The sequence below is a fragment of the Macrotis lagotis genome, chromosome X (genome assembly GCF_037893015.1).
Source record: "Macrotis lagotis isolate mMagLag1 chromosome X, bilby.v1.9.chrom.fasta, whole genome shotgun sequence".
Lineage (NCBI taxonomy): Eukaryota > Metazoa > Chordata > Mammalia > Peramelemorphia > Peramelidae > Macrotis > Macrotis lagotis.
In genome coordinates this window covers 174035540-174049480 of record NC_133666.1, presented here as the reverse complement: position 1 = coordinate 174049480, position 13941 = coordinate 174035540, and the positions used below count along the sequence as shown (strand labels likewise).

Sequence of the window (13941 nt, the reverse complement as noted above, 5' to 3'; positions counted from 1 at the left end):
TTGTACCATTTTTCGTTCTCTTTGAGCATATCCAGAACCATAATGTTGCTGTCAAGTGAAGGCTCTACTTGTCCTTAAGGGTGAAAAAAGCTTGGCATAAAAATTTTTTCATTAAACCAGTAATTCTACTACTGGCATTAAATTAAGGTTATTTTTTACTTAGAATAAAGAGCTCCATGAATTCAAGGAGTTTAAAAATTAGGAAGAGATTGGATCAGTTGCCCTACTTATTTCAATTCCTTCACTGGGCAGCAAATGGTTTTCTGGTACTCCCAACTCCAGGGTGGTGCTCTATCCACTGCACCACCTAGCTGCCCCCAAATGTTTCTCTCAATGAATGATTATGTGACAACCCAGTGTTCACCCTAAGGAAGAGAAAAGAAAACCCTTGCACAACACAATCTAAAGAAGATTTATTAAAGCATTTTCTTTATAGTTGTCTGGAGAAGAGTGTGACATTGTGGGTCTTCAAATCTGTACCTGGATTGGGATAATGGTAGTTCCAAAAATGGTTTTCCAGCTCTCATTTTTAAAAAATGGCATAAATCTAATTCCAGATAACTACATTCAAAGACTTAAGAGTTGTCTTTTACTCCTCCATCTACCTCACTCTTTACATACCCAAACAGCTGCAAAAGTCTGTCAATTATACTTCTATAACTTCTTTCAAATTCATTTCTTCCTTTGGTAGATAATCTTTATTTGGTAAGAAGAAATCCATTACCCAGTGTCCTTTTGGTTCTGAATGCAAGATAGCCGAGTATTCTGACAAAAAATATAGTTCATCACTGGAATTATACTTAAATTTTATCTAGAGTGCTAGGATATATAATTTCTCTTGTTCAGGATCTCATCTTTTTTCATCTAACTGTTAAAACATCTTTGTTACTCACTTGTCTTCCTGAATCTAATGCACTCTCTTTCTAATTCATTCTTTGGATCAATTATCAGGATGTGATGCCTTCATCTTTATCTTTTCATACTCTTTATTGCCTTATCATGACCTACTAAATAAAGCAAATGTATTGTTAGTCTAAAAGCTGAGAGCAGAAATACAAAAAATCAATTCAGCATAACTTTAGCTAGATTTTGCGTTGCTGAGGGAAGGGGGGTAGGAAGGGAGGGTGATAGGAAAATGTATAACTTAAAAATACACAAGTAGATGAATGGTGAAAAGGTCAATCAAAAAATTAGTTCCTGTCCACAAGAAATTTATACTCTATTGGGGGGAGGGGAAGGAAACTATATATGTGCACATAGAAGTACATACAAAATAATTTGAGGAAGCTTAGGAGCTGAAAAACTGGTTGGGGGATAGGAATTGGGAAAGATTTCACTAAAAAGAAGCCATTTGTGCTGAACCTTGAAGAATGATAAGGCCAAGGAAGGAATACTTCCAAGCATAGGGATAAGCTAATGCAAATGGCACTAGCTTTCCATACTCTATGGTCTTTCCAAATTCTTATTTCCTTGTTTTAATCTTGTCTTGTACATCTCTAGAATGGCTTTTTTGTTTTAGGTTTTTGAAAGGCAAATAGGGTTAAGTGGCTTGCCCAAGGCCACACAACTAGGTAATTATTAAGTGTTTGAGGCCGGATTTGAACCCAGGTACTCCTGACTCCAAGGTCGGTGCTTTATCCACTACACCACCTAGCCGCCCCTAGAATGGCTTTCTGGTCCCCAGGCCCCTGCTCCCCTTGATCTCCACCATTTCAATATCCTCATTTCTTCCAGTGGTCAATTCAAAGACTTCCTTTTTTATAAAGCCTTTCCTGACCCCTCCTCCCCTACTACTACTACTACTACTATTCAAATGTATACTTCAAGGTGATGTGCTTATAATTATTTTGCTTAGGCTTCCCCTTTTCACTTAATATGTTTTCATGTATATTTTTATTCTACATCCCTAACCCTATTGTAAAATATTTTGGGTGTTTAGGCTTTCATTTCTATTTTGTTTCCCTAGGATGATGCCTTGCACCCAAGTGGGTGCTTTCTATTTAATGCATTCAGATGTCTTGGTTAGGAAAGGCCCCGATTATTTCTTGGATATGTGGAAATGAATATGCAAAAAAAAGGGTGGTGAATATCCCTCTAACTCATGCATATGAGAAAAATAAAATTTATCTGGAGAATAGCATTACCACGAGAAAGTTATATTTTTATGAAGAATTATTTCTAATGTTTAAAGTGCAACAAGTTCAGTTTTGTTTATAAATCAAAGTGCTATTATAGGCATTGCCACTCCGAGACTGGGAACGGCATTCCTATGCTTCTTTAGGGCTTCTACTTATTTCTCCATTGCTCTGCTAGCTAAGTCCAATTTTTTTTTTTATGATTTCCATTTAGTGTGGCTGATGAGGCTAACCCAAGCCAACCACAGCATATGCCATTTTGGCAGAACACAAAAACTTCTCTTTGGATGAAAACTTCACTAGTATAAAGTGAATGTCCTGTCATGACTGACTTCAATTGCCTAACCACAAAAATTAAAATCAGAACAATGGGCTTCTGAGCAACTTTAGGAGCTCTGGTAATGTGGTCCTGGTCTGGCATATTAGTAACTTTATATTATAATGAAGTGAACAAAGAACAAGGTATCCCATTCACTGAGCAGCTCCCATAACAGGGGTTCCCCAATCTGCAGCTTCTTTCTCTGAAGTGGAAACCTACTCTTGAGGAGCATGAGAAGTGTTGAAAGCAGGTAAATCATCATCAAAAAATATAAATAATCAGAGCAAATGCATGGAAAAGATTAAAAGGAGCAGTGTGATCATTCTCCAAGGAAAAGAACACTAAATCACCATCCTTGCTGCTTGATCCTGTTGTTTTTACAGAATATCCAAGGAAATACCAGTTTGGTTCTAAAAGACAATTTATAGTCAGGTCAGTCTCCTGCATCTGGATATGTTTTTATAGTGGGCTCCATCAGTTGATAGCCTAGTTATTTGTCTATACTAGAAGCTATTAACTAGTACTAAAACTTGTGAAGAAAATAAACTACACATAGCTAAATTTTCTTCTAATTTTTTTTTTAAACTTTTTCTTTGTCAAGTTGCAGGTTTAGTGATGGACAAACCCTTTCAAGGGCAAATAAAGATAGATGCCCCCTATTCAAAAGGCATTGAGTAAGTGTTTACTATATCAGACTCTATGCTAAGTGCTAGGGACACAAAGACTCCCTTTCTGAAAATAGATTAAAGTGAAGGTCAGGCTCAGTCTTCTCAGTCTGATGCTGGGTATCCCTGCTTAAAGGAATGAAATTAAGAACTCTTTCTTTTCTCTTCCCTCAGGGTCAACTGCTCCAAACAGCAACTCAGTTGTTCACAAGACTAAAATATGGAAATCAGCTTTCTTGGCTTCCTGCTACACCCCTCCTCCAGTTCTTAAAAATCCCTGGGAGCCTTTTAAAACAGCTGGTTATGGAACTTCTTGTTAGAGGTTTTGCAGCCAAGGCTCTCTTTGAGAAGGCAAAAACTCAACAATTTGGTACTCAATGTAATAAATGTATACATGAATGAATGCAGCCTGGTTTTCACAAAGTAAAAAAAGGTATTGAGGAAAAAGAGAGTCTAGTTCAGATTCTGGCTCTGCTACTGGCTCTGTGACATTAGGCAAGTCAGTGTGCAGAGGCAGACCTCAGTTTTCCACTTCCATGAAATGAACCAGACATAAACAGATGAGCTCTAAATTTGGTGATCTGTTGAGATCTAAAGTTTGTTGGACTAGCTTAGAATCATAAGATTATAGATTTAGGGTTGGAGAGCACATTAGAAGTCATCTAATCCAACCTCAACCTAAAATATGTTTAATATTTCCTCCAAGTACTCTCTTCCAGTTTTCACTCACACTTTCAAGTTGGGTACCCAGATTTTAAGGAAACTCTGGTGATCTACACTTCAAACACTATAACTCATGAGCCTCTACTGGTGTGCTTGCCATTAAGAAATCAGTCAGTAGATACTGTTTTTTCATCAAAGGCATTTTATTCAGCTCACATAGGGAGAAAGGTAGGTACAATTTTGGAGGGGCCTGAAAATCCTTTCACTTCCTACAATCCTCAAACTAAGCTTCTAGGATGTGTTCCTTTTTCCAACTTAATTCCCAGTTGCCAAGTATTATATAACCTTTGAAGCTACTTTCTTATTCTGGTGCCTGTCTTTGTGTAATTATATCTGTCTGTAGTCTATCTCTTTTCATCACTGGATATAGTATAGTATAGGATCTTTTACTGGTCCAGGAGCTTCCCTTAAAAATTATGAGAATTGTGGGGTGAGGGAAGGGATTCTCTACCCCTAAATAGTTCTCTTTTAACTACTACACTGTCTGGAGCTTTTCAGGACTCAGCTAAAGTTCAAAAGGAGGTTGTTATTTCTTTTTCTTAGTCAATCCAGTTTTCTCCTCTAGATTTAATCAGAGTATTCTTCCTTCACAGTGGAGTTAGCCTAAATGCACTTCTATAACCTGCATAACCTCATTTAATAATTTATGATTTATCTGGGTCTTAAGCGACTATGTTAACTAAAAAAGGTGGGGATGGGACAGTCATATTCCTGCTCCATCATAAAAGAAGTTAAATGACTCACCCAAGGGTAAAAGATAGTCAAGTCCTCTCACTCCTATTCCAGCACTTTCCCCACTATACCAGACTGCCTTTTCTTAGAAAACAGCTTCATGAAAAGCCATCCCAGTATGTGAAAGTAACACTCAAGATTTTGTTACTCATGATAAAGAATCAGCTGTTCTTTTTTCCTATTAGGGTTGAATCAAACCAATAGTTTTTATTGGATGAAACAAGACCTTAACCCTTGTGCATCATGTTCTACAGATACTGCGAGTACTCTTCAGGATTCTGAATTAATAACATGGTCAGCCAAAATTTTCACAATAGTGAAAACTACTCTAAGGCTTCTAAGAGTAGAGGAGAAGGATAGGTGGAAGGGTAGTAGAGAATTTCTTACCCTCAATTTCTTGTCCCATTGACATTCTGAGGTATTTAGGATCTTTTTTTTAGGATATATTAGTAAAATTAAACCATATTATCAGTAGATTATCAGTGAGGAACCTGTAGTTTCTTGGCTCTAATTCAATTTAAAAAAATTGTTCAAAGTATTGTGGCAGCTGCTGGGGATATAAAGATAGTTGTAACACAGACATTGATCTCAAGGAGTTTACTAACAAATCAAGAGGGAAAAAAACTATGTATATAAATCTTTTTGATACCAAAAATGTGGAAAACATAAGGTAGTGCATAAGCTTCCAAAGTATTATAAAAAATTTAAAGTATAGATTATTTTCAATTAAGAACATGGAATATCAGAGAAAGTTTATTGGAACACATGACACCTGAATTGGGCACTGAAGAAAGGGAGGGATTCCAGGTGATACAGAAGGGGGGGGGAATTGGAAGAAAGGAATCAAAGAAAGGAATAAAGCATGAACAAAAGCATGAAAAAAGATTACCTGGTATGTGAAAAAAGGATCAGAAAGGAAGGCTTTGAGCCTGGATTACTTGGGAATATGATGGTTAATAATTAGCAGAAAGAGGAAAATATAGAAGAAGGGAAAGGCATTGGTGGTCAAATTATGGATCTGATAAGTGGTTCATGTTGTATCTCTATGCAAAGGATAAGATAGTATTATATCATCTTATTTAATGCACAGTTCATTTTTTCACCACTTTCTTAAAAGGACATGTTAACTTAAGTGAGTGGCCCGTAGTATTCCCCTTGGTATACAGGTTGAAATGTAAATTATTGCCACCATAACACTAATAGTACACTAAGTAAAAATCTGTAAATCACTCTGTACAAATTCTTTAAAGAATATACAACCAGGCGATTACCTTTGGTATTCCAGAAGTATCAAGCCAGTTCTGAAAGATATCTTCTACAAACAGTCCAAGCCTTTAAAAAAAAACAAACAAAAAAATTAAAGACTAATAACATTTTGCTTTCTTACAAAATACAAGTACATGCATACGTGAAAATTCTCAAAATAAAAATATGTATGTGTGAGATATATATATATATATATATATATATATATATATATATATATACACACATATATGTATATTTTCTTGGCAAAAGGGCAACAATTCTATAGACTAAATAGTGGTTTATAATGTACTTGATTTAAACCTGTTATTTTTAGCTAATTTCCTTACATGAGGTAGAAGTTGACATTTAAAATATATTTTATTTGATCCTTTAAATAATTTTCATGTTTAGGAAAGGAAAAGAAAAGAAAGAAGGATGCTAATACAAAGCTATGCATATATGAATACATACACACTTACATGGATTTTGTTGGTACCTTTTCCTTTTATATTGCCTAGATTTTACCCTATATTTCTCTTGCCTCATCCCAAATGTCTTATAACAAAAATTTTGTTTTGAAGAAAAAGAGGAAGAAGAAAAGTTTTTTATTCATACACAGACACACAAACACACACTGACATAGACACCCACACATACCCAAACATACACAAGGACAGGGAACATCTAGCCAGTGACCTGTGAAATCATTTGGCCTGAAGTTTCCAAGGCAACACCAGGTGGGTCTTGAAATCCAATAAATCTAGGAGATTTTTAGGGGTGAATTAATTAAAAGTCTGATCAAATATAGCAGGTTAATTTTTAAGGTGATAATTTTGTATACCTTGTGAATGATTATAAATATCCAAATGCCTGTTGGTAGAAAAATGATTCCCCTCCCCTGAGATAGATAGATACATGGATGGATAGATAGATAGAATGATAGATAGATAGATAGATAGATAGATAGCTACATCTGATGTTACAGACAATGTTCTACATCCATGTATTCCAAATCCCCACCTTTGCAAAGCAGTGAGAAGAGCTATCCTCTTTTATCTATTCTTTGAGTCAAGCTTGTTCTTTGTGATTTCATATTTTTTTCAATGGTTTGGGGAGTGTTTAGTCTTTCTATTTACATTGTTGTAATTACTGCATGTATTGTTTTCATCAGTTCATAAAAGTTTTTCCATGACTCTCTGTATTCATCATTTTTATCTTTTCTTATGCAGTAATATTGCTTTACATCAAAGTTTCTTAACATTTTTAGCTTTCATGGATATCTTTCTGTTTGGCAACCAGAGAAACCTATGGATACCATCTTAGAATAATGTCTTTTACACGTAGTAGAAAAAAGAATACTAACAGTTATAAAATATACTGAAAAAAAATCAAATTCATAAAAGTGGAGAACCTCTACATTCATCCATATACAACAATTTGATTCGCCATTTTCCAAACTAATGATATTTACTTTGTTTTAAGTATTTTGATATGAAAAATGGCAGGGCAGCTATGTGGTGCAGTAGGTGAAACTCCAGACTTATAATCAAGTCTCAGATATTTATTAGGTATATGTGACCTGAGCAATTCATTTAACCTCCCTCAGATGCAATCTCCTCACCTGTAAAATGGGGATAATAGTAGCTCCTTCCTCCCAAGGTTCAGAGTATAAAAAGAGGCATTTATAAAGTGCTTTAGATGTATATATCTATGTGTGTGTACATGTTGTGTATGTATAAACATTTTGCTATTTATGGAACTACTCTTTTTGTCAAAAGTTTCCTTGAGGTATAGTCCTCCAAATAGAATCTCTGAGTCAAAAGGTATGGAAACTTCAGGCATTTTATTTGCATAATTCCTAATTGTTTTCCAGAATGATCAACTAATTCACAGTCCTATCAGAAAATGCATTAGTGTACCAACTTTCCACAACTCCTTCACCACTAACTATTCCAATCAAAAAGCAACGAAAATTATGAGAGATACTTTTAAAAGTCACTGGAGGAGCTCTAAGAATGAAAAACAAAATGCTGACTTGATAGGCCCTAGAATTAAGATCGCTATCTTCTAGGTATAACTTGAAGATGTCTTTAGACTAAAGCAAGTAGTAATAATAATAATAATAATAATAATAATAATAATAATAATAATAATAATAACGACAAGAAGTCCAACTCAGATGTGAGAGCTACTGAACAGCTCCTGCTTCCACTGACTCTGTCACTAACAGTAGCATCCTTTTAGAATCACTGAATTCTAAAACCGGGAGTGACTATAAAGTTCATTTGTATATGTGACTCATTTTGTCTAATTTGACTCTGAATCAGGAAGAACATTCCCACTAGTTATATCTTAATCTCCTATCATCTAAAAGGTCTTTGCTTTCATGAACTGCTGACTTGAATACTCCTTAAAATTAATTAGTATCTAACATATTCAGGGGTCAAATTGCTCCATTGTTTCTTCCTTTGATAAAATCTAACTTGTAGAATCCTGGGAAGATGACAAAGATACCCTTGGGGTATCCTAGAGGTAATTCTTTGGGCCTCTAACTACAAAAATATAAGTAAAGATTGCAAAATACACAAGATTCACTAATTATATAAAAACTAAAAATGAGAGGGGAATCATAATCTTGAAGTAAAAAATAACTGAAGACTGACTCATCAACCCAGTACTCCTAATGAATTACTCCCCCACTTTCTCCTCTCTCTCTCTCTCTCCCTCAACTCATATGCAGCCTGAAGAGACCTGCTTTCTTTTGGAACTAAATTCTTTTGGAAGTAAATTCCTTGACAGTGGTCTATATGGAACCTTCCTTCCAAGAGTCAGGTGAAGCTTCCACTGATTCAGATTCTAGCACCTTCCTCCACCCTTCTATACCTCATCTAGCCCAATGGAGGTGGGGTAACCTTAGGAAACATAAACCTCTTGTCTGCTTCAATTTTTACATGCCAGTGTTCAGTTATTCCCTTAGTAGTACTGAGGGACCTAAGTTTTGGGGTAAGTTGAGATCAGTGAATCCAACTCTCCTGGAGCCTGGAGCAGCAGGAGGGGGGTGGGGTGGGGCTGAAGAGGAATATGAAAACTGGAAGAGATGGATATGGAAGAGAAAGAAGACTATGTCACAACCCCCCCCCACCTATTCATAAATATATGAAAAAAAAGAAAAAGGACTGGGGCAAAGATTAGGGAGAGAGAGATTTTTGAAATAGGATAGGATTGGTAAGGAAATAGTCATATGCAAAATAGACTTCAATGATATAGAAAATTAATATATTAATATCAGAATGGAATAATGATAATCCATTAATATCAGAATGGAAACAGGTTTCTGGGAAATGCGCTCTTTGGAGCAGGGGACAGAAGGTCATGGTCAAGGGGGGGATTAGAAGAAAAGGGAGAAGGGGTGGCTAGGTGGTGTAGTGGATAAAGCACCTGCCTTGGAGTCAGGAGTACCTGGGTTCAAATCCGGTCTCAGACACTTAATAATTACCCAGCTGTGTGGACTTGGGCAAGCCACTTAACCCCGTTTGCCTTGCAAAAACGTAAAAACATAATAATAATAGAAGAAAAAAAAGAAGAAAAGGGAGAAAAACAAAATTGCTGAAACAGTAGAAACAGAAACAGGACATTTCATTCAAAGACCAAAAGTTAACAAGTGAACTCTCGCTCTTTTATTATCTTATTTGTGAAGAGGAATGTGGGGGCAATGAAAGAAAAAGTGCAAGAAAAGTGCAGGATGGATGGCATACACAATTAGGATTTATAACCATGAATGAGACTAGGATGAATTAATTAATAAAATGAAAGAGAATAGGAGAATGGTTTAGAGAATGGAATCCTACAATACATTGCTTATAAGAAATTTAAGCAAGGATTCACATAGAATTAAAGTGAAGAGTTGGAATAAAATTTATCAAACTTCAGATGAAAAGTAAGTTAGAGTAAGAAATAATAAAATTATATTAATGAAGGACATCAATATATTTTTTTCAAATTAGAGAAATCTAACCAAATGATAAAAAATATATAATTTAAGTCAGGATCTGAATAGAACTTTAGAAAAATTAGAAATGACATGTCTGATGATTACTGACCACCTAATTTAACTCAATTATTCAGTGCTGTATAAATAAAAGTACCAAAAGATTATTTTATTGAACTAGAAAAATAATAAAATTTATATGAAGAACCAAAAGGTCAAGAATTTAAAGGGTCATAATAAAAATGGAAAGGAATACAATGTCAGTATAGAGAGCTTCATTAGACCATATTAGGTACTCAACATATAAAAGCAAAAAACCTAGTTCCCTAGGGTTTGATAAACCTAAATACTCTAGTTACCAGGATAAAGACTCACGTGGAGAACAATTTGACAGAAATATATCTAACACTATGTAGCAAGGAAAATACCAAATACATACATATATGACTTAGACATAAAAGATGTTAAAAGTAAATTAGTGGAGCAAGGAAGAAATCACATTTCAGATTTTCAGATGGGTAAAAAATTCTTAGCCAAAGAAGAGTCAGAGAGAAGTAGAAAAGATAAAACAGAGAAATTAATTACATAAAATTGAAAAAAGTTTTTATATAAACTAATATATTAATATCAGAATGGAATAATGATAATCCATTAATATCAGAAAGGAAACAGGTTTCTGGGAAATGCACTCTTTGGAGTAAGAAAGAGATAAAGGACCCATATTCGTTTTGAGGATTTTTTTTTCATTTTTAAAATGCTCACTTATAAAGAGGGCAGTTGAAGGGGGAAATATAAATGCAGATAATTTTTTAAAAAGGAAGAATAAAATGAGCAAAAAGAAAAATGAAATACATTGAAAATCTTCATACATCCATATTTATGGTTAGAATTGTTAGATTTGTGTTTTTATTAGGAAAAATATATAATTTATATATGTATATACATACATGTATCAGCTTTTTGTCTATATGGTTTATTGTGTGCATCTTAATCTTATCTATTTTCTTCTTTTCAACTCCAGCCCTTTCCATTGCCTTTCCCAGTCTCTGAGACTTCACAAACTTTAACTCTAATGTCACTGGTCTCCTTGCTGCTGCTCTCACAAGAAACTCCATGCACTTTTCACTGTCTATCTCCCATGGAATTCTCTTTCTTCATCTTTGACTTCCGGGTTCCCTGGCATTTTTCAAATTTCAGTTAAAAATTTCACTTTTTTTCAGGAAGACATTCCTAGGCCTCCTTAATCTTGATGCCTTCACTCTAGATCTCCACTTATTCTATATACAGTTTGTTGCACATTATTGTTTGAATGCCATCTCCCTCAAGAGACTAAAAACAGGGAATAGTTTTGTTTGCCTTTCCTTGTATCCCCAGATACACACACAGTGCATGCCACACAGTAAATATTTAATGGATGACTTGAGATGCCAGAGAGAGCCATGAAGACTCAGCCCTCTGAAGCTCAAAGATATGGGAGGAGAAAGCTAATCCCAGGAACAAGCAGTTGGTACAAGAACCAAAGGGACATGGGGCAAGATCAGGCAGGGTTAACTGCTTCACCAAAAAAAAAAATGTAACAGGAGGTAAAGACTGGCACTCGCCAAAAGCTGCAATTCAGAAAGTAAATCTAGAGAGAAATTAAAAAAAAATTACCAGAATCAAAAATTGCTGTAAATCTAAAGCTCTCCAGAAAGATGAAGGTAATTTTATAATAACTGCATGTAGAAACTAAAAGGAAAAAATGCATTTTCCACAAATACCACATTGCATACCTAGAAGAAATGGAGCAAGAGATTTAAAAAAAAAGAAATAAAAGTTATGGAGGAAAAAATAGGAAGGTAATAAAATAGCTAAGACATTATTGTCTTATTATTTTCTGGAACTATGAATCAGTTTTCTTAACAATTCGAAATTATATGATAAAAGTTACTATTCACAAACACTGATTTATTGAGTCCAATGCTCAGATAAAAAAAAAGACTGAAGACAAAAAGGTCGTATATAAACCAAATTATTGTAGCAGAATTTTTAATGTTTAATTTTTAAATTTAATTAAATTTTTAAATAACTGGGAACAAAGTAGGTGTACACTGATTGGGAAAAACTGAACTGTAGTGGATGAATATAATATGATATCATTGTGCTACAAGAAATAGAAAATATGAAGATTCTAGAGCAACATGGAAAATCTGTGTATATTAGGTACTCAATGTGAGATTAATGAAAGCATTAGAACAATATAAATGATACTAAAAAATTTATCTTGATTTCAGAGAACAGACAATGAAACACACCTCTTTCCTTTTGGCAGAGATAAAAAATGTGAGGGTAGGAACGTTGTCCGTTTTGTAAGATGTGATTGCTAGATTGGTTATTTTTACTTATCTGTCTTTTTTTTATAGCAGTTTTTTTCTTTTGTTTTTTGTTTTTTTTAGATTTTTCGCAAGGCAAATGGGGTTAAGTGGCTTGCCCAAGGCCACACAGCTAGGTAATTATTAAGTGTCTGAGACCAGATTTGAACCCAGGTACTCCTGACTCCAAGGCAGGTGCTTTATCCACTACACCACCTAACCGCCCCCTAGCCGCCCCCTATCTGTCTTTTTTACAAAGGAAGATTCAATCAATGGAAAGGGGATGGAAGAAGAATCTATATCCAAAAATGACTATGATGTAAAAATTAAATTTTGTTATAAAAATTGTTGAAATCTCTTTGAGTTATTCTTGTCTTAGATTCATGATAACTCCTAGATTTGATGAAATTACTTGCTTTATGTCAAAGTCCAGGTGTTACTTTAAAGTATCTTTTTTGGAGGTGAAAGCTTTCTTCTTTTTATTTTCTATAATCAATCTCAGTTTAAATGACTGGAGTTTCCCCACCAAAAGTTGCATCTGTGGGGGTGGGGGCAGGGAATGGAAGTGGTTGAGAAATCCCTCAGATTCAGACCTGTTCTTCAATTGAATTCTGCTGATGGGGGGGGGTATAAGGAGAGGGCTTTGATTTTTGTCTTTTGGTAGTCTAGGTGTTCTTGGAGGTGGTGGTAGTGTAGTTACATAGACTACATAATGAAGAAGCAATGAAAGAAAAAAAGCAGAAAGAAAAAAAATGACTGCTTGGGAATAGGTCACCTGTGTATCCCACTTTAGTAGCTCTGAAAGAGATTGTTTGGGGCTTATATCATTCTCTATGGAGTGTTCTTTCTTTTCTGGTTCTCAAGTTGTATCTACAAGAATTGGGTATCTCTCTCTTTTTTAAGGTTTTTGCAAGGCAAATGGAGTTAAGTGGCTTGCCCAAGGCCACACAGCTAGGTAATTATCAAGTGTCTGAGACTGGATTTGAACCCAGGTACTCCTGACTCCAGGACCAGTGCCTTATCCACTGTGCCACCTAGCCTCCCCGGGTGATGTCTCTTTAGAAAACCTCAGCCCTCTAAAGAGCTTCCTTCCCATCTCTACTATATATTCTCATTAGAGACAAGAAAGTTAAGCTTTTTGTTGTTCTCAAATATGTTTTTATCATCACCTGTTGAGAGGACTCACAGTAGTATTGGAAGATCTTAATGTAAACAGCAGTTCAATAGAGTTTCAAGCAGGAGCAGACCACACTGATGTTAGAAACATACAATTATGAAGCCTCTTGTGATTTATTTTTTTTACTCTCTAGTTAGGTTCTTTCTGGAAAATTATGGTTTGCTCTCTGCATCCTAAGAGAAAGAATAAGAAGAGGGCTTAAAGGACAACCAGAGAGATGATTAAAAGTTAAGTATGTAAGATCTAAAAAGAAAAGGTCAAAGGGATTCAGATGATTGTTTCTGAAGGGGAAGCTGAGGCTGAGAATTGCTGTCTTTAAGAGCTACTTTATGAAGAATGGTGAACAGCTGTTGTTCATCTCTGTTGAGGAGTGAACAAGAGGAAATAGGCATAAATTTCCCCAGGAGGGCCTCAGGTTAAATACAAAAAAGAACTACTTGATATTAAGTGCTGGTGAGTTCTTCACTAGATTACTAAGAGAGGTCAAGAGATCTTTGTCATTATAGAAAATAACAGGCAGACACCTTCCTATTTCTAAGTTATTTAGGAGCTCAGAGATATGATTCAGACATTCATTGTGAGTCCAATCCAGTCTTATTTTTC

The 13941-nt window shown here is 35.1% G+C and overlaps 1 protein-coding gene across 9 annotated transcripts in view; it reads right to left on the bottom strand.

Moving 5' to 3' along the window:
- Positions 1-13941, bottom strand: part of AOPEP (aminopeptidase O (putative)) — a 632574-nt gene that overhangs the window by 152979 nt on the left and 465654 nt on the right. For all 9 annotated transcript variants that reach the window (XM_074201226.1, XM_074201227.1, XM_074201225.1 and 6 more), the window contains one exon: positions 5846-5906. In XM_074201226.1, coding sequence (XP_074057327.1) covers positions 5846-5906 — 61 coding nt within the window. The remainder of the gene's footprint in view (positions 1-5845; positions 5907-13941) is intronic.